The sequence below is a fragment of the Typopeltis vanoorti genome, chromosome 3 (genome assembly GCF_054136105.1).
Source record: "Typopeltis vanoorti isolate ZY-2024b chromosome 3, IOZ_Tvanoo_1.0, whole genome shotgun sequence".
In the NCBI taxonomy this organism is placed as follows: Eukaryota; Metazoa; Arthropoda; class Arachnida; order Uropygi; family Thelyphonidae; genus Typopeltis; species Typopeltis vanoorti.
In genome coordinates, this window is record NC_143551.1 from 78,037,213 (window position 1) to 78,065,166 (window position 27,954).

Below are 27,954 nucleotides of genomic sequence, written 5' to 3' on the forward strand. Positions count from 1 at the left end.
CCTCCGTTCCTGTTCTTTGTGCTCCTGATGGAACTGATTATTACCACTCATCTTATGTTGCCTCCATAATGTCTTCTTCCTCTATATTGCATGGTTAATCTCTTGATTTTTCACACCTACCTTAATTAACCTTCTGACCCTTGGAATACATTTAGAAATTGCTTCTACTAGACAGTTCTTTAAAAGCACCCAAGAAGCATTGATCTCCTTTTCACTCAACTCCTCATTACATGCTTTAGCTACAAGCTATCTCTAGAGCTTTATATAATAATCAGGTAGTTCCACATATATCTTTTCCTCACAGAAGTTCTCACATGGATGGCAAATACCTAGGTAATCACTGCATGCTCACTCTCATCAAATGGTGGAAGATTTGACACCTCATTTACAAGTACCCTCTGATGAGATTTTCTGATGTGATTCTCACATACCATCTGTTATATACTGTCTGAGGGACAGTATATAACAGATGGTATGTTATTTCTCAAAAACTGGAGAAATTCATTCTCTTTACTTCCGTTTGCTATCCTGTCATCCCAATCTATATTGCCATAATTAAAGTCACCCATAATAATCACTCTTTCTCTATTTGCTTGGCTAATATACTTATAAATTTCATAGTCACTATCCTTCACATTCCCAAGTCTATAGCAACATCCAACTGAATAGTTCATTCTATTCACCTCTTTCTCACACCATACTGCCTCAAAACCACTGCCATTATTTCCTCTTTGCATCTCTACCTTGTATGGCATAACTTCTTTTCTATCATCAACAGCACTCCACCTCCTTTTTTACTTTTTCTATCTTCATGAAAAGAAAAAGAATAAGAAAATGATGTGCAGCTGTTCACAGATGATGCAAAACTGGGAAGAACAAGCATATGTTATGGCCTTACAGGAGGACGATATAAATATTAAGATCAAAGGAAATACTTTAGATCAAGTAGAGAGTTATATATGTTTGGGTCAACTAATTATAGACAATGAAAAGTGTGATAAGGAAATATTAAGAAGAATAGAAATTGCTAGATCAACCTTCATTAGCATGAAAAACATTCTGACCTCCTCAAGGGAAATTCACACAAAAACAAGAATTAGGCTGTCCAAATGCTACATAGTCGACACTGCTATATGGAGCAGAAACCTGGACAATGTCAAAATATTGTGAAAATAAACTAAAAGTCTTTGAGATGTGGATCCTCAGAAGAATTCTTAGAGTCCCATGGACTGCCAAAAAAACTAATTTAGAAATATTAGAGATGACTGGAGAAGATAGGAATCTGTTGAAAACCATTAAGAAAAGGAAAACCACCCACCTTGGTCACATACTAAGGCATGAATCCCTACAAAAAACACTTCTAGGAGGAATGATACAAGGAAAAAGAAGAAGAGGAAGACAAAGAACAGATTGGATGGGAAATATTAAGGACTGGACCTTTTTGTCCTATGAAGAAAGCAAAAGAGAAGCACAAAACCGTACATGGTGGAATCTCATGGTAGTCAACCTCCTGGAAGGAAATGACATCTGACAAGACATCCCATTCACTTCCTCTTTGAGCATCAACTTGACTACACTGAGTAACCCCACCTGTTTCCCTGTCTGTCTTGGACACTTATTCTCTCATTCCCTACACTCATACTACCCACCTTTCCATTCATAAACACCATTTCAATTCCTCCTCCTTCCTTACTTTTTTGTTCTTCCGCATCATTGGCTCAGGTCCATTCTCTGCACCTATACTCACCCTTCAAGCAGCAGTCTCTCCAAATGACTCACATAAGAGATTTTGAAATCACTGTACTTGTACTTCTTATATTATGTTAGTTGTATTATTTTCTACTTTAAAATCTCAAAGTGCTCCTCTCTATCTTTCATTGATTAAAGTCACCCATAATAATCCATCAATTTTAAGTGGTACCCAAACAGTCTCTTGCCACCTCATTATAAACCATCCTAAAAGTTTTCCATTTCCTTTCCATTGTATCTTCTGGTATTCTTCCCCCCCCCCTCTTTCCAGTTATTCCTTCTACAAGATTTGAAATTGATTCTTTATCATAACAGAAAATTTTTTGTTTATTTCCTTCATTTTTAACTTATGCCTTATTCTTCCTTTCTGATTTTTAATTTTCTTATTCTTACACATCTTTAAGTTCTATCACTAATGTTACTATACTGATCATTACTATAACTAAGTAATGATCAGGCCTACAACAGCTGCTTGCCTTGCTTTAAATCAAAAACTGAGCTTTACAAACAACACTTGATTGCAATGTGATCAATTTAGCTTTTGTTTTATCATCTGGTGATATTCAAGACATTTTATGTATTTCTTCATTTTTAAATAAGTTCATCCTATCAAAAGATTTATTAATTCTACAAAGTAACAGATAATCATCATTCTCATTCTTTGGCTTGTCTTGTCTTAAGCGTTTCACGAACCATTGAGATTCTTTAGCTGTGGACTTCACAATTGCAACCGTCTCAAGGATAAGGTGGTTGGCCCTATGCCTCCTGGTGTGTCCTATGTTTGTAAATGTGCATGTTCACAGGGCCAGTTTGCCTGTTCTGGGGGATGAAAAAAAAGAATTTCCAGGTGAAAAAACCCCCTTACCTCCATGAGACCGAATAACTCACCTTTAGCCGAAAGAGATCAGATAAAGGTTCCTCATGTCTTGAACAGGAATTGAACTCATGTCTTTCCGACCAAAGGACTTCATCTATATTAACTGAGCTACATAGGCAATTCTTTGGCTGCATGCTTCATTATCTAATACTCTCTCTCATCTTCATGATTTCTTTTGTGAACTTTGTCATTCTTATCACTCATAGGAATAATCACATCATGCTTTGGTATCTGTAATTTTTCATAAAAGATCTCCTTTTCTTCAAGATCCTTATTGTTTGTTAATGCACCATATGATGGTTAATTTAATACATCTCGAATATTATTCAATCTCTTACATGCTTCTAGCTCATCGAGCTTTTACTTATCTCTTCAAATATCACACCTCTTTCAATGTTTTCATTGCTCCGTGAATACAGAATGTGATAAAATTGAAAGAGGAGTGGTATCTAAATCCATCTAGAGTTCTCACTTTTTCCAAGCCTGTCCCCACCTTAGTTCACTTATTCCTAAAATGTTATCTCATTTCCCAAATAACTTGTGTCTCTAGTTTGGAACAGAGTTCCAATATTTGATGTTAAAATGATTTTTTTTTTAGGTGAAAGTGGTGAGTGGGCTTATCTGTTTCAAAGGTTTCTGTTGGTTTCCCTTGAAACTTCATCTATGCTTTCTTCTTCTTACTATTTTAAATACTGATTGTCTGGAATCCTGTACATCATCACACTGAAATACCTGGGTTGCTTGGATTCTCCCTAATCAGAAAATTTTCTAAAAAATTTCAAATAATTTTTCATTGTTTTCCATAATCGGGAAATTTTTAAGGAAAAGGTCTTGACCCATCATCTTCCTTTATTCAAGCTTGGGACTGGCATAGAGTAGTCTACCTCAAAGTGGAGTCATACTGGTAGATTAATAAAAATTATTATTTAGCAAATATTTTTGCTTTCTTGGATTACATTTCAATTTATTTTTAACCATTCAAGAAAATAATGCAATTATATATTACTAAGACAGAAAAAAAAAAAAAGCAAAGATTATAAAATCAATAAATACGTACTACAGTGATTATAGGGACAAAGACTGTCCATCCAATTATGAAGTACCAACTAGGTGGATAACCTATCATGTCCTTAATATTTTTTGCCATTCTCCTTGCACCTAAAAAAAATAATAATAAAGTAACATTTGCAAGAAATGATAATTTTTCATGTTAACTTTTAACATTAAGCTAATTAGCAGCAGTCGTTTAAATTCTAAAAAACACTTCACACATATGGTTCATGAAACCTTTTCCTGATAACCAACATCAGAACTTATAAGGTGGTTGTGTTTCTTAACCAATTAAAAATAAAAGAATATGAAAAATTAATTATACAGAATAGGTTATAAATTGAGCATACATATGCCAATATCTTCAGCTCAGATAAGAGTATAAATTTGTTATTTTTCACCATTCACCTGAACTAATCAGAGAAGCAGATTTTTCTTTAATTAAAGAAACCCATCACACCTGTATAATGGAATTATACAGGCATGACATGTTGCATTTGAATGGCTTTGGATTGAGTGCACTGGAGAAAGTGTTACTAGATGGAAGTACAAATATGATGTGGGCAAGAGATCAGAAGTAAAAGATGAAGTGAAAAATCAGAAGAGTGGTATTAAAGAAACAGAAGTGCTTGGCAGGGGAAACAGTAGTAGTGTGAGAGATGAAGAGAAAATCGGAATACAAGATGAACAGGGAATTGGGAGGAGCTCGGGTGGATAGGGAGACATGGCATAGAGAGAGTGGATGTTGAAAGTGGCAGCGAATATGTGTATGAAGATGGAGTATATTGTGATGTGGGTGGGAGAGTTGAAACTGAGCAGATATATATGGTAAGTGGTGATAAAAGTGATTGGGCAAGGACAGGTATAGTGGGGAAATCACAACCAACAAGTGGCTTGGATAAGACTGGTTACAGACCTAAAAATGAACTACTGTGTTTGTTTACAAATGCCAGAAGTATCAGAAATAAGGGAGATGAAATGGTTTCACTGACTGAGTTTATTCAATCAATAAACTCAATGGAATAAGTAAAACATGGTTGAATGAAGATGATATTCTAATGGGACATGATGGAAGGATACAGTATTTTTTGAGAGGGTAGAAAGGACAAGAAGAGAGGGAGAGTGCTGCTGATGATAGCAGGGGAATTATGTTCACATAAGGTAGACATGAAAGAGGAAAATAGTGTTAATGGTTATTTTTAGATAAGTGGATGTTGCCAGGGAATGAGTAGGATGGTGATGAAGAAATGTATAAACAACTTGGATTAATGAACAAAGGAATGGTAATTATTATGGGTGATTTAATAGAGGATTTGACAAAATCGTACCAATCTGGTGCAACCATAAAAGATGTAACTGAGTCTATTAGAGAGCAAAAGGAAAGGGTGAAAGAAATGATTGTTGTGGCAGGTATGAATGATTTGAAAGGAGATAAAATGGAAATGATAGAAGACCTGAATGAACTGTTTGAGGTAGCAAAAGAAAAGAGTGAGAGAGTTAGAATAATTAGTCTTTTGCCACGGTATGACAATGAAATGTTTAAAAGGAGGGCCATAATTGTGAATGACTTTATGCGTGGGTTATGTATGACGAGTGGTGTGGAATTTGTGGACGTGTGGAGTGAGTTTGATGGGCGAAAGGATCTATATAAAATGGATGGCTTGCATTTGAATGGTTATGGTGTAAGAAGACTTGAGAAAGTGTTGCTGAATGTAGTGGATGTGCAAATTCAGGGAAACTAGATTCGTTAAGGGGGGGGGGGGTAGATATACAGTCCTTAGGGAGGCAGTTGAATGTAAGAATGAATATAATATGCTAGAGCAAATAAGGACAACAAACCAGAGTGGGATAGTTAATATAAGGCATCAAGGTAGGGTTGGGGCTAATGGAGGTCTTAAATTCATGTACACTAATACTAGGAGTATTAGGAACAAGAAGGAAGAGTTTTTGGCCATGGTTGGCACTTCCAGACCACAGGTTATTGGTATTAGTGAAACATGGCTGACTGTAGATGATATAGCTAGTGGGATTGAATGTGATGGGTATAGTGTGTTCAGGAATGACAGAAAGAATAAAATGGGGGGAGGAGTATTGTTGATGATAGCTGATAAGCTACAGCCAAGGAGAATAGAAGTTGAATTGCAGGATAGAGAAAAGAGCACATTTGAGGCCATTTGGTGTGAGATTGTGGCTAGCAGAACTAAATATACAATTGGGTGCTGCTATAGACCAGGTGATGGAAAAGATGGTGGTGACAGTATGCACAAGCAAATAGAAGAAATGGGTGGAAGGAGGGTGATTATTATGGGAGATTTCAGCTATGGTCGCATTGATTGGAGTGAGGAGAGGACACACGGGAGGAAGGAATTGGATTTTATGCGGTTATTAAGGGATAACTATCTGCGACAGCATGTAATGGAAAATACTAGGGGTCAGAGAGTGCTTGACCTAGTAATTACATCTGAGGATTTGGTTGTAACAAATATGACCACATTGCCACCAATCGGTGAGAGTGATCATAGGGTCTTGACTTGGGAGGTGACTAAAGGTGTAGAATTTTCAATTAAGACAGGGTACATGTTGAATTATCGGGCTGGAAAGTATGACAAGCTTAGGAGTTTGATTGGCTCAGTGCCATGGCATGTACAACTGCAAGGACTAGAAGTTGATAGTGCATGGGAGGTGGTTAAGAAGTGCTTGCATGAAGCAATAGCTGACTGTATACCTAGAGTCCAAATAATAAATCAAGTAGGGGTTAAATGGATGAATAACACCATTAAGCTTGAGCTGCAAAAAAAGAAACAACTATGGAGGGAATTTAAGGAGAAAGGTGACCGGCAAGGATTACGAAAGAACATTGGCCATGCAGGCTAAAGAGAATCCTAAACAGTTTTTTAGATATGTAGCAAGTAAAAGGAAAAATGTACATGGCAGAATGATTTTAAAGAATGCCGATGGTAGGGAGGTAACTGAATCAGTTGAGATAGCTGAGTTACTGAGTGAACACTTTGCAAGAATATATCATCCAGGTGGTGACATTGCAGAAACGAATAAACCAGTAGATTATACGGGAATTGTGGTGAATGAAGTGGAGGTGAGTAGTCTATTGCATAACCTCAATGTCAATACATCTGTGGGGTTGGATGGTATACCAGCTCGTGTAGTACGAGAAGCAGCTAATGAATTGTCAGTACCCTTGACCATTTTGTTTAATTTGAGTCTCGGGTCGGGGTTAGTCCCGAGCGGGTGGAAGGAGGGGAAAATAGTTACACTGCATAAAGGTGGTTCGAAGACCGCTGTTGTAAATTACCGACCGATTAGCATATCAGGAATCATTGTCAAGGTCTTAGAGAAATTAGTCAAGAAAAGAATACAGGATTGGATAGATGAAATTGGGATATTGTATGGGGGACAACATGGTTTTGTGAAGGGTAGATCATGCCTCAGTAACTTGCTCACGTTTTATAACACAGTGACAGCTGAACTGGATAGGGATAATGGGTTACAGTGATACTACTGGACCTTGCCAAGGCCTTTGACAGGATACCACATGGAACCCTAATCAGTAAACTGGAGCAGATGGGGATAGATATAGGGTTGGTAAGATGGATAGGAGGGTGGTTGAAGGAGAGATACCAAAGAGTGGTTTATTCAGGAGTGGAGTGCCGCAGGGCTCTGTTCTTGGACCACTGCTTTTCAATTTTTTATCAATGATATTGGAAAGGATTTGAGAGGAAGTGTTCACTTGTTTGCTGATGATGCAAAGTTGGGTAGAGCAATTGTGAGTGCACAGGATGTCAAAATTTTACAGGATGATTTGGATAGTTTGGAGGACTGGGCTAGGAAAAATGGATGTCAGTTTAATGTGGCAAAGTGTAAGGTTATGCACTTTGGGGTGAAAAGAATAGCAGCAGTATATCGCATAGGTGGAACCGTACTCCAGGAGATTGATGAGGCCAGGGATTTGGAAGTGCTGGTGGATAGGGAGTTGAAGTTTAGGGGGCACATTGCAAAAGTAACTAAAACAGCTCACCAAATCACTTGGCTTATGAAAAATACTTTAACATGCAGAGAGAAGCAAGTTGTTGTTCCTCTGTATCAAGCCTTGATAAGACTCCATCTGGACTTCTGTGCCCAGTTATGGGCACCAGGATTTCTTCGTGATGGGGAGGAAGTGGAGAGGGTCCAGAGACGAGTGACCAAGATGATAGCAGGTCTGTGGAATGAACCTTATGAGAATAGGTTGAGGATTTGTGGGTTGCAGAAATTGGACGATAGGCGAAGGAGGGGTGATATGATTGAGACGTTCAAATTACTGAAGGGTTTTTATAAGATTGATCCAGAAGATATTTTTGAAAATATGACTGGTGGTGGGAGGACTAGGGGCCATGCATGGAAGCTGGGCAAGAGCGTGGTTGACAAGGGTGTTAGAGCTAGGTTTTTTACTTGGAGAGTGGTGAATGAGTGGAATAAGCTTCCAGAGTCTGTTGTGGGTGCTACGACCGTGAATGAGTTCAAGGCAAGATATGATAGATACTGTGTGAATGTTGAATAGTTGTTCCAGACATGATGTTAGGACCTCCCTCGATGAGTCTGTCGACTCCTTGGAGTTTCCCGGAACAATAATAATAATAATAATAATAATAATATTAATTTTAATTATGGTGGTATAGATTGGAATGAAGAGATAGCATTTGGGAATAAAAAAATTGAATTTCTCATGTTCTTGAGAGATAATTATCTCAAGCAGCATGTAAAGAAGGGCACACAAGGATCATGAGTTTAACATCAGATCATTTCATCAGAGGATGTAATTGTGAGTGGGGTTACACACTTTCCTCCAGAGTAATCATGAAGTAATCACTTGGGTTGTGGCTAGCCATATGCACATAATTCCACATATATCCTTTTTTCTATGAGGAAAGGATATATGTTGAATTATAAGGCTGATAATTATGACAAGTTTAGGAGACAGCTTGGAGCTATAGAATGGAATGAGGAGTTCAGTGGTAAGGAAATAAATGCTGCTTGGGAACTGACAAAGAAATACTTAACAGCATCAATGTGTGAATGTATAAAGGCCAAAAAGCTGAATAAGGTAGGTGTAAAATGGATGAATGAGGGGCTTAAGCATATAATCTGGAAGAAGAGGGTACTTTGGAGACAGTACAGAATGAATAATAGTAATAATCAGTTACATGAAAAGTATAAAGACCAAGTCAGGAAAGTGATTCAATTAGTAAGGAAAACAAAAGTGCAGTATGAGCAGAAATTGACAAATCAGGTGAATAAAAACCCTAGAGAGTTTTTTTAGATATGTGGCAAGTAGATGGGAGAATGATCATGGTAAGATGATGTTAATGGATGAAAATAGTAGAATGGTAACTGCTGTAGAAGCTTCAGTGATCAATTTATAAGGGTGTTTCATCCTGATCAAGATGGAATCATGAGGAACTTAAGTGTAGAGGACATAGGAGAGGATGGCTTAATTGTGAGTGAGCAGGAGGTATTTGAGGAAATAAATATCCTTGATGTCAATAAAGCAATAAGACTTGATGACATATCGCCACGTGCCAAGCCTTACAACAGCACAGGTTCCAAGGGAGTGGAAAGAAGGTAAAATTGTTCCAATGCATAAAGATGGTGATAAGGTTGTGGCTTCAAATTATTTTCTGAGTCATGTCACTCTAAATTACAATATTCACAGTGCTGAACTTATACACTTACCATATACCCAAGAAATAGCTATAGTTTGGAAGAAGACAGTGAACAACAATGTTATGCCACTAGCTGAGTAGAAATCCATTAATTGAAAAATATACATTCCTCCCTGAAAAAAAAAATACCACAGTTATTATTTATATATATATATATATATATATATATATATATTTCATATATTATGTTTTAACTGCTATTGTACAGGTTTTAAGGAAAATAACTTATATGACTTTTAGCCAAATATCAAAATAGAAAATAATCGATTTATTTCCAAAGGCATCTTTCTAGAAGACTTCATCGGGTGCATAATACATACAAGAAAAAAAAAAGAGATACATAAAAAACATTACTTGGGTACATCAAAGTTCTAAATTATTAACATCTTCCTCACATTAGAACGAATTCACAGACTAGCTGCTTTGTTGTTCTCGTGCATGAAGACATGGTCTCACGACTACCATAGCTGAATAACAGAGGAATAACAATCAGAAAGGTTGTGGCTGAGGTTGACATTAAGGTGAACAGGATTTAGTGCAATTTCTGTCAATTCTAAGATTTTTCTTTCAAGTTTATCATAGCATTTGTAAATAATTTCAGATCTATCTCAGTCTACTGAGTGTATAGTAGATTGATGGTCATTGGGATCAAAAGAATGAGATAGATGCACTGAGTGAGATCGCGTTGTTGAATAGTGCGATAGAAAGAGCAAAACAGCAGCTAGAGTGCATGAACAAAAGTAGACTGAATGAACCAACCAATAATAAAAGGTATGACAAGAAAAATAGACGTATGAATGTGAACATGAACAAAATGAAGGATAGAGTGCTGTATGGAGACTCGTTAGTACGAGGTGTGTTAGTAGAGGATTTGACAAAATCGTACCAACCTGGTGCGACCATAAAGGACGTAACTGCGTCTATTAGAGAGCAAAAGGAAAGGGTGAAAGAAATGATTGTTGTGGCAGGTACGAATGATTTGAAAGGAGATAAAATGGAAATGATAGAAGACCTGAATGAATTGTTTGAGGTAGCAAAAGAAAAGAGTGAGAGAGTTAGAATGATTAGTCTTTTGCCACGGTATGACAGTGAAATGTTTAAAAGGAGGGCTATAATTGCAAATGACTTTATGCGTGGGTTATGTATGACGAGTGGTGTGGAATTTGTGGATGTGTGGAGTGAGTTTGATGGGCGAAAGGATCTATATAAGATGGATGGCTTGCATTTGAATGGTTACGGTGTAAGACGACTTGAGAAAGTGTTGCTGAATGTAGTGGATGTGCAAATTCAGGGAAACTAGATTTGTTAGGGGGGTGGGAGTAGAGATACAGTCCTTATGGAGGCAGTTGAATGTAAGAATGAATATAATATGCCAGAGCAAATAAGGACAACAAATCTGAGTGGGATAGTTAATATAAGGCATCAAGGTAGGGTTGGGGGCTAATGGAGGTCTTAAATTCATGTACACTAATACTAGGAGTATTAGGAACAAGAAGGAAGAGTTTTTGGCCATGGTTGGCACTTCCAGACCACAGGTTATTGGTATTAGTGAAACATGGCTGACTGTAGATGATATAACTAGTGGGATTGAATGTGATGGGTATAGTGTGTTCAGGAATGACAGAGAGAATAAAATGGGGGGAGGAGTATTGTTGATGATAGCTGATGAGCTCCAGCCAAGGAGAATAGAAGTTGAATTGCAGGGTAGAGAAAAGAGCACATTTGAGGCCATTTGGTGTGAGATTGTGGCTAGCAGAACTAAATATACAATTGGGTGCTGCTATAGACCAGATGATGGAAAAGATGGTGGTGACAGTATGCACAAGCAAATAGAAGAAATGGGTGGAAGGAGGGTGATTATTATGGGAGATTTCAACTATGGTCGCATTGATTGGAGTGAGGAGAGGACACACGGGAGGAAGGAATTGGATTTTATGCGGTTATTAAGGGATAACTATCTGCGACAGCATGTAATGGAAAATACTAGGGGTCAGCGAGTGCTTGACCTAGTAATTACATCTGAGGATTTGGCTGTAACAAATATGACCACATTGCCACCAATCGGTGAGAGTGATCATAGGGTCTTAACTTGGGAGGTGGCTAAAGGTGCAGAATTTTCAATTAAGACAGGGTACATGTGGAATTATCGGTTCAGAAAGTATGACAAGCTTAGGAGTTTGATTGCTTCAGTGCCATGGCATGTACAACTGCAAGGACTAGAAGTTGATAGTGCATGGGAGGTAGTTAAGAAGTGCTTGCATGACGCAATGGCTGACTGTATACCTAGAGTCCAAATAATAAATCAAGTAGGGGTTAAATGGATGAATAACACCATTAAGCTTGAGTTGCAAAAAAAGAAACAACTATGGACGGAATTTAAGGAGAAGGGTGACCGGCAGGCACATGAACGGTATAAAGCGCAGGCCAGAAGGGTGATGAGTGTGGTAAGAAAAGCAAAAAAGGATTACGAAAGAACATTGGCCATGCAGGCTAAAGAGAATCCTAAACAGTTTTTTAGATATGTAGCAAGTAAAAGGAAAAATGTACATGGCAGATTGATTTTAAATAATGCCGATGGTAGGGAGGTAACTGAATCAGTTGAGATAGTTGAGTTACTGAGTGAGCACTTTGCAAAAGTATATCATACAGGTGGTGGCATTGCAGAAACGAATAAACCAGTAGATTATACGGGAATTGTGGTTAATGAAGTGGAGGTGAGTAGTCTATTGCATAACCTCAATGTCAATACATCTGTGGGATTGGATGGTATACCAGCTCGTGTTGTACGAGAAGCAGCTAAAGAATTGTCAGTACCCTTGACCATTTTGTTTAATTTCAGTCTCGCGTCTGGGTTAGTCCCGAGCGGGTGGAAAGAGGGGAAAATAGTTCCACTGCATAAAGGTGGTTCCAAGACTGCTGTTGTAAATTACCGATCGATTAGCATATCAGGAATCATTGTCAAGGTCTTAGAGAAAATAGTCAAGAGGAAAATACAAGATTGGATAGAAGAAAATGGGATACTGTATCGGGGACAGCATGGTTTTGTGAAGGGTAGGTCATGCCTCAGTAACTTGCTCACGTATTATAACACAGTGACGGCTGAACTGGATAAGGGTAATGGGTTTACGGAGATTCTACTGGACCTTGCCAAGGCCTTTGACAGGATTCCACATGGAATTCTAATCAGTAAATTGCAGCATATGGGAATGGACATAGGGTTGGTGAGATGGGGAATGGACATAGGGTTGGTGAGATGGGGAATGGACATAGGGTTGGTGAGATGGATAGGAGGGTGGTTGACGGAGAGTTATCAGAGAGTGGTTTACTCGGGAGTAGAGTCCACAAGACGGCCTGTGACTAGTGGTGTGCCACAAGGATCTGTTCTTGGGCCACTGCTGTTTAATTTGTTCATAAATGATATAGGAAATGATCTGAGAGGAACAGTTCATTTGTTTGCGGATGATGCGAAGTTGGGCAGGGCAATAGTGAATGCAGATGACGTCAAAATTTTGCAGGATGATTTGGATAGATTGGAGGTCTGGGCTAAGGAGAATGGATGTCAGTTTAATGTGGCAAAATGTAAGGTTATGCATTTTGGGGTGAAAAGATTGGCGGCAGTTTACTGCATTGGTGGAACCGTGCTCCAGGAAATTGATGAGGCACGAGATTTGGGAGTGCTGGTAGATAAGGAATTGAAATTTAGGGGACACATTGCAAAAGTGACCAAAACAGCTCATCAAATCACTTGGTTGCTGAAGAATACGTTGACAAGCAGAGACAAGCAGGTTATTGTTCCTCTGTATCGAGTCTTGATAAGACCCCATCTAGGCTACTGTGCTCAGATTTGGTCACCTAGGTTTCTTCTTGATGGGGAGGAGGTGGAGAGGATCCAGAGGCGAGTGACCAAGATGATAGCAGGTCTGTGGAATGAACCGTATGAGAACAGGTTGAGGATTTGTGGGTTGCAAAAATTAGTTGATAGGCGGAGAAGAGGAGATATGATTGAGACATTCAAATTACTGAAGGGTTTCTATAAAATTAATTCAGAAGATATTTTTGAGAACAGGGCTGGTTGTGGGAGGACTAGGGGACATCCATGGAAACTGGGCAAAAGTGTGGTTAGTAAAGGTGTTAGAGCTGGGTTCTTTACTTTTAGAGTAGTGAATGAGTGGAATGCGCTCCCTGAGTCTGTGGTGGATTCTGTGACAGTGAATGAGTTTAAGGCGTGATATGATAGATACTGTATGAATGTCAAATAGTTGTGATGAATATGATTTGGGGCCTCCCTCGATGAGTCTAATGACTCCCTGGAGTTGCCCGTAATAATAGTAATAGTAAAAAGAATTAAGCACATGACTGGATAAGGGCATAGCCTGGTTCTACCATAGGTACGGTGACCATATTTTTTTTGAGAAAATAAAGGACAAATCAGAAATTGTTTCATAACAAAAAAGCAGGTTGCGTTTATTTGTTTCACTAAAACTAAAAAGCTTTATAACATTTATTATAAAATATAAGCATGTGCATAGCATTATAAACAATCATACTTAAAAAAATTAATTTTGATACTTTTCACAAGAATGAAATTTTTTTAATAAATCAGGTTTGTGTTTTAAAAATTACTAAACCTGTATACAGCTCATGTCAAAGTTTCATTTTGGTACAAATGCATTGTTTTTAATAGATACCTGTTTATCTGTGAAATATTTATTTATTTATTCATATGGAGTTTCCTCCCCCCCCGTCCCTATTGGGATGAGTTGAGATATTTAAAATATATGAAATATTTAAAATTTTCAACCCATCTACGTTAGCAGGACTTGTCGTTTTGTCGCTATTCTTTGATCTTTTTACTGGTGATATAACTTTTAATACACAAAACTTCCTCAAATAGTTCTTCGTAATTTATATATAAGTTCCAGTGACTGGAAATGAACAAAACGCTTCAAATATTTCTATTTCCATGAAAGAGTTGTCTAGGTTATTTAAATAATCAATGCAAGTTTGGTAAAATTTATTAATTGCACCTTTAAATATGTTGGCATCAATGTTCAATTTACTATTTCAATATATTTTGTGGCCATAAAATGGCCATTTTAGAAAAAAAAAAAATCTAAAGGACAGAGCAGTGAAATAAAGGACTGCCCTCTTAAATAAAGGACATATGGTCACTGTAACCATAGGTGATATCTCTGAGATGTTCTTTGATTTTTCCATTTGTCCGTAATATAGAGATACTTTTGGATTTTGCTAAGGCTTTTGACAGAATACAGCATGGTAGACTGTTGCATAAATTAGAGAAAATGGGTTTAGGTTATAGAATATTAGCATGAATAATAGGATGGCTGACTGACAGATATCAAAAAGTGGTATACGGGGGATCTGAGTCTGCAAGGTTTAAGGTAACAAGTGGTATGCCACAAGGATCAGTGCTTGGTCCACTGTTATTCAATCTGTACATTAATGATAGTGGAAAGGATTTGACAAGTGACATACAGCTATTTGCTGATGATGCAAAGATGGGTAGGGTAATCAGGAATGCTGCTGATATGCAGTACTTGCAGAATGATTTGAATAGACTGGAATTGTGGCATGGGAAAATGGGTGTCAGTTCAATGTCAGTAAATGTAAAGTCATTCACTTCAGCATGATTAGATATCCAATGTCGTATTATATTAGTGGGATTAGGCTAGAAGAAACTGATAAGGCTAGGAATCTTGGAGTGTTAACAGATAGGAAGTTGAAGTTCAGGGGTCATGTGGCAAAGATTGCAAATACAACTCAAAAGATAATTATAATGCTGAAACGAACATTCATATGTAAAGATAAGGATGTTATTTTACCTCTTTACAAGGCCTCACTTGGACTATTGTGTGCAGGTCTGGTCTCCTGGTTTCCATTGTGATTCTGATATATTAGGGAGAGAGTAAAAAGGAGAGTTTTAAAAATGATATCAAGCTTGTGGAATACTGATTATGAAGACAGATTGAGAATTTGTAGACTGCAGACACTAGCAAACAGGAGAAAGAGGGGGGTGATATGATTGAGAATTACAAACTTCTGAAAGGGCTAGATTTTTCTCTCAGAGGGTGGTGCATGATTGGAATGGATTGCTTTTGGATGTCGTGAGAGCAAGAGTGTGAATGAATTCAAGAATAAGTATGATAGGTGGTGTGTGTGTGTAGTATGTGGCCTCTCTTGATGAGTGTCTGACTCCCTGGAGGTCTCTCTTAATAATAATAATAATAATAATAATAGATGGGAATTACAGCCACACTAAAGATGGTACACACCTGGATATTTCAAATTGTTATGTTTAAGTTTTACTTGTCAAAGCCAGGATTGAAACTTTCTTAAGGGAATGAATAATGTATGAATCTTATATTTCTTGAGGATTTTTGCCAATTTGTTAGAAATAGAGCTGATACATGGAATGGTGATATAACCTTTTACATCATTACTCTCTTCAGCATAGTGTGAAGGAGGATTAAACAAGAGTTTAGAAATCTACTGCTTAATTCTTTGGGGATTACTTCTTCATTGCTGATGAGAGTATGTGCATTGGTTCCTAAACTAAAATAATACTCAACTTTTGAGGTGGATAATGACGGGACTGAGCATAAAGATATCTGTTGGTGTGTGTAGGCTTTCTGTAGATAGAGATTTTTAGTTTTTCAGTTGAACAAGAAAGTTTTACATCAAGAAAAGTAAGTGAACTGTTAACTTCTAGTGCTGCTGTAAATGTTATCCTAGGATGTTGGTTGTTAAGAAGATTCAATAACTCTTGGAGTGAATCTGGATCGTGGCTCTAAATCAATAAAATATCATCTATATATCTTTTCAACAATCTTGGTTTCAATCGTTTTGAAATTATATATATATATATATATATGTTATATATATATATAATTTCCATTATATATATATGTTACTGCTAAAGTGCAGAAATCAGTTATTCTACAGATTATCTAGGTATTGTGCAGATTAACTAGGGTGATCCGTTAAAGTGCCGAAAATTGTTTCATTTCTCAAATTACCTAGGTAAGCTGCAAATTACCTAGATAATCTGCACATTACCTACTAGGCACTCGTTAAAGTGAAAATAAGATCTTTGCTGGAACAACAGCAACATTTCTGTATGCTTAAATTAACATAATGGTATTTATTTATTTTTCGATATCTAAAGAATGAAGTTAATACAATCAAACAATCAACAAATTAGTTGATAGAATCAATCATCAATCAATTAAAAAACTATAATACAAAGAATCAAATGGTTTAAAATATTATTACAATTAAGGAAACGAATTTGCAAAACATATGACACTTTCGAAACCAAACTAAAAGTGGAGGGAGAGGGGGGAAGGAGTAGGGAAAGGAAATGAGAGAAACAAACTTTTGAACTTTAACGATAGGGAAGCCGTTAATGTGCTTTTACGCATTAACGGCTTCCCTAGTTTTCCGCATTTTACGTGCATGGTAAAATGCGGAAAACTCTTGATTCCGCACGTTAATGTAGCAAATCAGTTAATCTGCAGATTAGCTAGGTAATGTGCACATTAACGGCTTTCGAGCTTTAGTGGTAACACATATATAAAACCATGCATGTGCATGTGTGCACACACACACACACACTAAATAACTATGCTAAGATCTCTTAGAAGTTGTAATGCAAATTAGCCAGATATTCTAACTAACCATCCTCTATTAACGAACAAACAAGAGGCTGAATTCTGGAACTCAGCTGACTAAATGCTGTTTTATACTAGCTTTAGTCCAACAAAATTTACTGGAAAGAAGGAAAAAAAAAAAAGACTGCAATAATTATTATTATTATTATTATTATTATTAAAACAAGACCTCATGGAGTCAAAGACTCATCTAGGAGGTCCTTTTATCTTACACACACATCTCATCATACCGTGTCTTAAACACATTCAAACTACTTGCAGACACCACGCTCTCAGGCAGGGCATTCCAATCACTCACAACTCTGCACGAAAAAAACCTGCCTCTCACTCCCTTACTCACACCCTCCTTATACAGTTTCCAGGGATGACCTCTGGTTCTCCCCTGATCTCCCACTATTCTCTGTAGAACTTCTCCACCATTGATCCTATAACAACCCCTTACCAACTTGTAGGTCTCTATCATATCTCCCCTCTTCCTTCTCTCCACGAGACTCTGCAAATTACATCTTTTCAATCTTTCCTCATACTCAACATTCCAGAGGTCAGAAACTACCTTAGTCATTCGCCTTTGGACCCTTTCCAACATCTCTTCATCCTTCTGAAAACCCGGTGACCAAATCTGGGCACAATAGTCCATGTGTGGCCTAATCAAAGCCTTATACATTGGAACAAGTATCTCCCTATTTCTACATGTCAGTGTCCTCCGCATCATTCCCAGAAGTCTTTGTGTTGTCTTCACAATTTTGGCGATGTGTCCCCTAAATTTTAGATCCTTATCCACTATCACCCCCAGATCTCTTATTTCCTCTACTTCCAACAATATATTCTCACCAAGCATAAATTCTGCATCCCATCTTGGTTTTCCAAATTTTAAAACCTTACATTTTGCAACATTGAACTCACATCCCCATTTGCTTGCCCAATCACTCAATTTATTCAAGTCTTCTTGCAAGGCCTCAACATCTTCACTACTCTTTATGGTTCGTCCCAACTTTGCATCATCTGCAAACAACTGAATATCTCCATCCAAATCTTCACCATATCATTAATATATAAGTTAAATAGTAATGGCCCTAAAACAGACCCCTGAGGCACTCCACTAGTGACTTTCCTTTTCCTGGATATTGCACCCCCATACACAACTTGTTGATACCTATCAGATAGCCAGTCTCCAATCCAATGCACTAATCTAATATCCAACCCCATCTGCTCTAGTTTGACTGTCAACTTATCATGAGGTACTCTATCAAAAGCTTTTGCGAAATCCAAGTATATTACTGTGTATCCTTCTCCTCTGTCCAAGGAAGCAGTCACTTTATTGTAATAAGTAAGTAGATTACTAAAACATGACCTCCCTTTAGCAAATCCATGCTGTCCATCAAAAATTATACCATTGTTGTCAACCCAACTCTGGATCCTAGTTCTCACAAGCTTCTCCAACAACTTAACCACAACACCTGACACACAGATAGGCCTATAGTTTGATGCTTGAGTTCGATCACCTCCTTTATGAAGTGGCACAATCTTGCCCTCCTTCCACTCTTTAGGAACTTGACCAAGTGCAAGACTCGTATTAAAAAAATATGTCAAGGCAGGTGTCAACTCTCTAGCACACTCCTTCAGAATACGTGGTGATATATTATCAAGTCCCACAGCCTTATTTACATCTAGTTTACTCAACTCCCCAAACACTTCTTGCTCACTTACAGTCAGTCTCTCCTTCCCATCATCAACTGCTCTTAATCTCTCCATGAAGTCACATTCACAAGATTGAAAGATCTTTATGAATTGCTCATTAAGTATCTCCACAACACATTCTGCAACAGCTGTCTTTATACCATTTCCTCCATTATACAGCATTGGATGGCTGCAAATCACTTGGTCTCCCCCTACTGATCTAAATTATTTCTACATCTGGAAATAGGATGTGTGTTGATGATGTTTACTATATAGCACTTGCAGAAAGCATGAATTCAGAATGCAGATCAGCTAGGGCTATAAGTAGTGCTCAAGTTCTCACTCCTTTGGCTAGAACTAGGCAATAACATAAATTGCCTAGTTCTAGGTAATTGATACAAAAATGTTACAGGGTTGTCATAAAACTAATTCTTGTACTATTGTGAAGTTATTGTTTAATGGCATAATTATTACATTTAACATGAGTCAAGTGTAAAATAATAAAAATTTTGTTATACTTCTGACCTCTTTTTCCTTCAAATTCTTTCATCCATTGTACTGCTGAAAGCTGGCTTCTAAGTATATGATAGTTGTCCACCTTATAATTCCTTCTGCCCATGATACTTCTACATGTCTATTCATCCTCCAAGTCAGGACTGCATGGTCACGGTAACCACAAATGGGATCTTAGTTGCAATCAGATTCTCAGACACAATGACCAAATCCAAAACTCTTGATCCTCACATTCTCTGCACATGCTGCCTAAGACTGCTGTCCTTCAAGAAATCCAAAAATCCAGTTTCCTGCATGCTACCTCTCTACCCAATTCATATTACTATAGTTGAAGTTCCCCATAATGATCACTTACTTTGCACTTACCAAACTAATCTGCCTAAATGTTTCCTGCTCTTCACCATATATATTCCCTGGTTTATAGCAATATCCTGCTTAAATATCTTATAAACTTTTATCTCACACCATATACTTTAAGTAATTAATGTTATATCCAGAGTAATTCTCAAATCTGAGAGGGCACACTTCATCACTTATCATGAGTATCACTCATGATAAGTGATGAATTTATCAATAATGCCTCCATGTTTAGCTTCATTATCCTGCTGAAATATACTATACCCTTCAATTTTTATTCCTGTTAGAACATCCTCATCAGTTAACCAAGTTTAACTGATACCAACAATCTTCGGAGAGACTGAGTTAATCAATGCCACAAACTCATTCCCGTTATTCCTAACAGTCCTAGCATTTGTATTCAGAAAAACCATGCACTGCCAGTATTCTTATAGCCATTATTATTTCCCTTATAATTCACTTGATCTTCAATATATAGTGTGTACACTCTCTCATTTCTCAAGCCATTATCCTCACATTAGGTCATTCCGGCTACATTCCACTCCTGCAATTCTAGTTTTCCTGCCTTTACATGCTCGCTTGCCCAGAAAATAACAGCCTCTCCAAATGCCTGCATTCTTCATTCAAATATAATCCGTCTGTTGCATACAGCTTTCTTCTAGAAGAAGAGAGCTTTGTATATGACTGGTCGACAAGAGCTGTTAAAGAAAAAAAGTATTAGTAGTAAGGAAGGATTTTTATTTCATTGCCAATACTGGTTTATAAGTTTGTGCTATTTAAATTGACAGTTTTATGTATGATTAGTGTGGCCTTTTGGTATTTACCCTGCATTTTGTTATCTTTTAATTGCTTCTTTGTCCCACACACTGATGATGTTCATTTCAATACTAAATATTTCTGATATTTGGATTGAAGTTATTTACTATGTCTAACATGTTTGCTCACTTGATTCTTTACTTTATGAAGATAATGTTATATTCTTAAATAAATCCAGTACAAAACTGCTGGATTCCTTATCTAAACTAAATAATTGCTGTAACAAGTTTGGCAAAAAAAAAGTAATAAAAAGACAAAGATTAGGAAAAAATGTGTGAACACTGAAAACATCAGCTGTATCCTAAATTGAAAATCTATAGAACAAGTAAAACAGGGTGGCAGGAAAAACACCCAGAGAAAGATCAAGATCTAGGTGGATTGATGAAGTCAGAGGTGTCTTAGAAGACTGAAAATAATATAGTTATGGAGATAGAATGTAAAAGGTATTGTATTTTCAGGAAGGATAGAGGGAATAAGACAGGTGGTGCAGTATTGCCTGAATTGCTGATGACAGCTGAATAACTTTCAACCAACAAAATTAGAAGCTAAATGTGCAATTGATTAATTTGCTACCATTGCCTTCTTACTCAATTCCTTACTATCTTGACCCTCTCTCTCTCTCTCTCGCTATTTTTTAATTTCTTCCAATATTTCTTCACATCTTTCTCATGCAATACTTCTCGCCCTCTGAGGTAGTGCCAGACAATAACAATCAGTTCTTTCACCTTACATTTTTACATTCTGACAGCATCACTAATATTATTAATTTTCACACATAAGTTGTTCATTAAGTTGCACTTTCATTAAGTAGTCCTTTTATCACATAATCACCATAATTTTTTCTCCTTATCCTCTTTCTCTTATTTATTCATACAATCTTTTCTTACATCGGACCTCTTGCCTTTCTCTTGCCAGTCCCATGCAGAACAATAGCAAAACTAATTGATAACATGCTAAGCAACCACCTGTTCCAAGTGTATATGGACCAGTGGTGGCCCGTACATAAGCACTGCGACACTGCAGCACCCCCAAGGAAAAAATAAAAAAATAAATTTTGTTTGTGTTTATAAATAATAACAATGCTTACAACATTATATAAATGCAGTACAACATGTTAAAGGTTACAGCTTATGTTTTGACATTGATTGAATAGTTAATAATCGGAATTGTTCATTTAATGCTTTAGATTAGAAAAAACAAATGCACTGCGATCTAATGCCGATATTCGTTTGCTCTCTTGTCATTGCACATTACATCATTCCCAACTATAACTGCTCAAACGGCAGTGTATTTTTAGTAAGCTTACGTGCCTTATTTCTGTGAGATATGAAACGTTTATTATTGGTGTGCATGCCTGGTGAACTATTTTTTGTAAATCTTATTTTATTTTATTAAAATAACATATAATTATTTATTTATTATAGATACATGGCTGAATTATGACGAGTGTCACTGTTGAAAATATGAAAAGAATAATTTTTTTCAATTACGAAACAAATGCACTGTCATCTAACACCGATATTCGTTTGCTGTCATTGCACATTACGTCATTAGATACACTGCCGCTTGGGCAGTGTATTTTATGCCTGCGCTCGTTATTTCTGTGAGATATGAAAAGTTTATTATTGGCACGTGTTCGTGGTGAACTATTTTTTTGTAAATCTTCTTTTATTTTGTTAAAATAACATATAATTATTTATTTATTATAGATACAAGGCTGAATTATGACGAGTGTCACTGTTGAAAATATGAAAATAATTATATTTTTTCAATTATCATTACACGAAACATGCACTGCAATCTAACGCTGATATTCGTTTGCACTTGTCATTGCTATTGATACGAAACTTTTATTATTGGTGTTTGTTCGTAGTGAGGATGAAATATTTTTAATATGTAAATTTATTTATTAATAAATTCGTTACTGATTAAGAAAAAAAAGTTTTTTTTTTTTTTTTGTATATGCAGCATCCTCCACTTAAAATTTTCACCGGCCGCCACTGGTATGGACAAGAACAAAAGTAAACAAAGAACACTGGATAATGGATTACCACAAGGGCTCCCCTCCTTTTTAACTTATACATCGCAGATTTGCATAATACAGCCTCCAAGAAGTTTTGCTATGCTGATGACATTGCTCTAGCCACCAGACACACCAATTTTACTACAATGGAAGATACACTAACAAACGACCTTGCAGTCCTAGATGAATACTTCAGCAAATGGAGATTACACCCAAATCCTAGCAAAATAGAAGTTTCATGCTTCCAACTGAACAATAACCAGGCTAACAAAGAACTCATGGTCTACTTCAACCACTAATTGCTACGCTACAACAGATTTCTGAAATATCTGGGCATCACTCTGGATAGAACTCTTATCTTTTAAACCACATCTCATTAACACAGCCTCCAAGCTAAAAATAAGAACCAATATACTGCAAAAACTATGTGGAACAACTTGGGGTGCCTCAGCAACAATGCTTCGCGGCACTGCTCTTGGCCTCGTTTACTCTGCAGGAGCAAATGAGGCCAAGAGCAGTGGCCTCGTTTACTGCTGCTCACTCATATGGGTGAACAGCGCCCATGTATATTTGGTTGATGCTCAGCTTAACACCACTATGCGCCTTATTTCTGGAACTGTAAAATCAACCCCAGTCTACTGGCTCCCAGTGCTAAGCAACCTCTCACCTCCACACATCCGCAGATCCAACTTTCTTCTACACAAATACAGCAAAATCATGGAAATCCAAAATCTTCCAATCCATGAAGACATCCCATCCCCTAGAAATAAACAGGCTAAAGTCAAAGCACCCTCGAATCTTAACGGCAAAAAATCTTGCAGAGACAAGTTTCAACATGAAGGAGAAGTGGAAAGAGTCCTGGTGTAACACTTAAACAGGGGTCTTCCATGAATTAGCAGACCCAAAGCAGATGCCTTCAGGTTTTGACCTACCTCGGAAAACTTGGTCTACCCTTAATCGAATCCGCACCAATCATGGCAGATGTGCAGACCACCTTTACAAATGGGGGCATGATTGCCTCACCCAAGTGTGACAGTGGATTGCCCCGCCAGACAATTAATCATATTACAGCAGAATGTTTCCACTGTTATGCACGTTGGACTTCCTTCATCCATGCTACAAGTGCAGTTGACTGGATAATCAACCCAGACATATAGTTGTAGCCAGTGGTGAGCTATAAGGGGCTCACTTGAGCCCTTTTTTAAATTTTTCTCAAATTTGCAAGCCCCTTATTCTTCTTGTTTACATTTTTATTTTTTCAAAAAAAAAAAAATTTTTTTTGAAACATATTAAGAGACAAACTCATACGTTAACCTAACACAAATCAGTCTATTCGGCAGTGTATAGCTTATTTGGAATTATTGTTTCAACTCCTCTATAACGAATGCGCCCAAATTTGAAAATAAAATAAACGCATGCGCTATCTTTACCCTTCTCCCTTGTGTGTGCAAATATTTCATGTTTAGATCATGAAATATTTGTCTAAAAATGATATTCTTCAGAGGTTGATTGTCCTCTCATACTTTCTGATTGGAATTTGTGCACAAGCTGTATTAATAAAAGTTTTGGTGTGAAATAAGGCTTTTTTTTTTTCTTTTTTTTGCACGACAATGCGAGCCCTTTGTTAAAATTTCCATAGCTCACCACTGGTTGTAGCCCATTCTTGAGCATCTCTTTTATGACTGTATTATGTCTTATTATTGTACATATGTCTATTACTATGTCCATATATATTAAGAATTATTATTATTATTATGTGACACCTCCAGGAAGTCCAAAGACTCATCAAGGGAGGATACCTACTCCACAACTCTCCATCTCCACCACTCAAATCCACCAACTACAATGAACTGCAACTACCATTATAATCTACAGCAACGTAACAATAGAATATGAAAAATCACAGCAAGTGAATCAAGATTTTTCAGAAAAAGTTCTGTATATTTATATGAGGAACAATCAAATGAACCTTGATAATTAGCTGGCCTAGTTGGCCTAGTGGTTAATATATCCGCTCTCCAACCAACAGGTTATAGGTTCAAATCTAGCCACAGATGTCTGTGATGGTTTTTAGTCAGGAGATAAATTTCATTGCCTAGTATGACGTTTTCCTGCTTACTGGAGATCTGAAGTGGCTCAAAAATTCTGTTTGATCTCTAGAACAGAGTTTCTAGGCCGTGTAAAAAATAAATACAAAGGATAATTAAAATCCTTAGCCCACCCAAAGCATAAAAGCACATTAAGAATAAGAAGGCACAAAGCACAAAGACTAAGAAGGCTAAAATAGCATTTTGTACTACCTACCAAGGGTACATTCCAGAAAGGATAATGATAACAAATGCAGACAGGTAATGAATGTGACATTTACTTCATGATACAGTTTTTGCATACCCACCCCCCCCACACACACACCCACACAGTAATTTCATGAATGCTATTTAAAACCCTGAAAACTGCATTTTAAAGTGAGTAAACACCTCATCTATTGTTTACAACTTTTTTGTGTGTGGTAGTCACATTAAAAATAAATAAATAAAATTTGAAACTAAAAACTTTTTACCAGGATCTATTATATCCATGCAAATTAAGATAACTTTTCTTATTTCTTTTTGAACATTTTGCTAAGATATCCCCTTCATTATTATTATTATTAACATTTGACCTCCACGGAGTCAGAGACTTATCATGGGAGGTACTCACTATTGCATACAATGCTCATCCAACTGCGTCTTACACTGATTCAATGTGTCCACATCCACAACACATTCAGGCAATGCATTCCACTCACCAACCACCCTCCATGCAAAGAACCTCACTCCTTTGCACACACACCCCCTCCTTATACAGTTTCCAGCAATGGACTCTTGTTCTACTCCCTTCACTCATTCTATGAAAAATCTCTTCCATGTCTACCTGATAACAACCCCTGACCAACTTATATGTCTCAATCATACCCCCCCCCCCTTCCTCCTCCTATTCATGAGGCTCTGCAACTTACATTCTCTTAATCTGTCCTCGTACTCACATTCCAAAGACCACTGACTACCTTTGTGAATCAACTCTGCACTCTTTCCAACATATCCTCATCACCATGAAACCCAGCGACTAAATCTGTGCACAATAATCCATATGAGGCCTGATCAAGGCTTATATAATGGAATCATAACCTCTCTATTTCTGCATGTCAGGGTTCTCTGCATCATTTCATTATTCGATGTGATGTCTTCACAACTTGTGCAATGTGGCCCCTGAATTTCAGGTCCTTGTCCACCATCACTCCTAGATCTCTCATCTCCTCTATTTCTGTTAAAGTTTCACCACCAAGTGTATACTTTGCATCCCATCGTCGCTTACCAAATCTCAAAACTTTACACTTGGTAACATTGAACTGACAGTTCCACTTACCTGCCCATTCATGCAATCTATTCAAGTCCTCTTGTAAAGCATCAACATCAGGATGACTGTACATTGCTCTCCCCAGTTTTGCATCATCCACAAACAGCTATATATCACTAGTTAAACCCAACCCAATATCATTAACATACAAATCGAACAACAACAATGGCACCAAAACATGGTGACCTTTCTCTTTCAAGATACTGCACCCCAATATACAACTTTCTGATACCTATCCGACAGCCAGTCACTGATCCAACACACAAGTCTGTTATCCAATCTCATCTGTTTCAATTTATTTAAGAGCTTGTAATATCAAAAGCCTTTGCAAAATCAAAGTACACTACTGTATATGCATCTCCCTTGTCCAAGGTATTTGTCACCTTGTTATAGTACATAAGTAAGTTAGTGAAACATGATCTCCTCTTAACAAGCCCATGCAGATAACCACAGAGAATACTGCTGTTATCAACCCATTTCTGTATCCTACTTCTCACCAATCTCTCCAGGACCTTCACCACAACTCCAGATATACAGACTGGCCTATAATTTGAAGCTACAGCCTTATCACTGCCTTTATGCAGTGGAACAATTTTATCCTCCTTCCACTCCCTTGGAACCTGTGCTGTTGCAACTCTAATTAAACAGGCATGCCAATGCTACTGCAAGTTCCCCGGAACATTCCCTTAAGATGAGTGGTGATATGTCATCAAATCCTATCACCTTATTAACATCAAGGTTATTTATTTTCTCAAATACATCCTGCTCAATCACAATTAAGCTATCCTCTCCTATGTCCTCTACACTTAAGTTCCTCATGATTCCATCCTGATCAGGATGAAAAACCTTTATAAATTGATCACTGAATACCTCAACAATGTCTTCTGCAGAAGTTATCACTTTCATCCCTTAACTTCATCTTTCCATGATCATTTTACTTGCCACATATCTAAAAATTCTCTAGGGTTTTTCTTAGCCTGCTTTTCCAATTTCTGCTCATACTCTACTTTTGTTTTCCTTACTAACTGAGTCACTCTCCTGGCTTATTCTTTATATTCTTCATGTGACTGATTACCATTATTCATCTTGTACTTCCTCCAAAGTACTTTCTTTTTCCAGATTTCATGCTTAAGCTCCACATTCATCAATTTTACGCTTACCTTTATTAGCCTTTTGGCCTTTGGGATACATTCGTACATTGATGCTGTTATGTATTTCTTTGTAAGTTCCTATGCAGCATTTATTTCTTTACCGTCCAACTCCTTGTTCCACATTATAGTTAATGTATAATGTATAACATCATAGCTAATAATTAATGTAATGTAACTTTTCATGTGTAAGCCATACGCTAAATAAATAAATATATAATTCTAATATCATGTGCTTTGTTCTCCCCATCCAACTGGCACTTGCTCTCAAACCACTTACTACATATTTGCTCATTTTTTCCATATTTCCACTTTTTCAATGAATATATCTTACATGCTACACTGAAAAAAAAATCATGCAAATTCAACTCATCAGACAAGGACATCTTGGCAGCCATTGTTCTGCTGCGCATTAGTGCCATACCAGCAATATCTACTTTGAACAAATATACAAGTTTTACCTAAATCTAAATAACTCAATCTATCACACACCCATAAAAAAAACTACAATAAATTATCTTAATATTATTAAGTAAAATTTGAAAACGTTACTTACATTCCCAACATGCAATATGCACTATGTGCCGCTTTGTGACTACAAAGTGGTGCAAGATATAAAATGTGTTTCATATGTGCTCCTGCACTGAGATATATTCAGTTTCCTGTCAATCTTTTCTTCTTCTTCATATTATTATTACAAGAGACCTACAAGGAGTCAGGTACTCATCAAGGAGGCGACATATCAGCCACCACCTAGCTGTCATACCTTTTCTTGAATTCATTCATACTACCTGCATTTCCCACCTCTAAAGGCAAGCTTTTTCAATCACATGCTGTTCTATGGGGATAAATGTAGTTCCCACACCATTCTTGACTGCATGGAAACCACAACTTCCATGGATATCCTTTCATCCTCTCCCCATCCTCCACAAAATGACAA

At 37.1% G+C, this 27,954-nt stretch overlaps 1 protein-coding gene across 5 annotated transcripts in view; it reads right to left on the minus strand.

The window, feature by feature from the left end:
- Window positions 1-27,954, minus strand: part of LOC150108301 (sodium- and chloride-dependent GABA transporter 1-like) — a 213,845-nt gene that overhangs the window by 19,255 nt on the left and 166,636 nt on the right. For all 5 annotated transcript variants that reach the window (XM_090390687.1, XM_090390691.1, XM_090390689.1 and 2 more), the window contains 2 exons: window positions 9,404-9,506; window positions 3,684-3,784 (listed from right to left, as the gene is read on the minus strand). In XM_090390687.1, coding sequence (XP_090246813.1) covers window positions 3,684-3,784; window positions 9,404-9,506 — 204 coding nt within the window. The remainder of the gene's footprint in view (window positions 1-3,683; window positions 3,785-9,403; window positions 9,507-27,954) is intronic.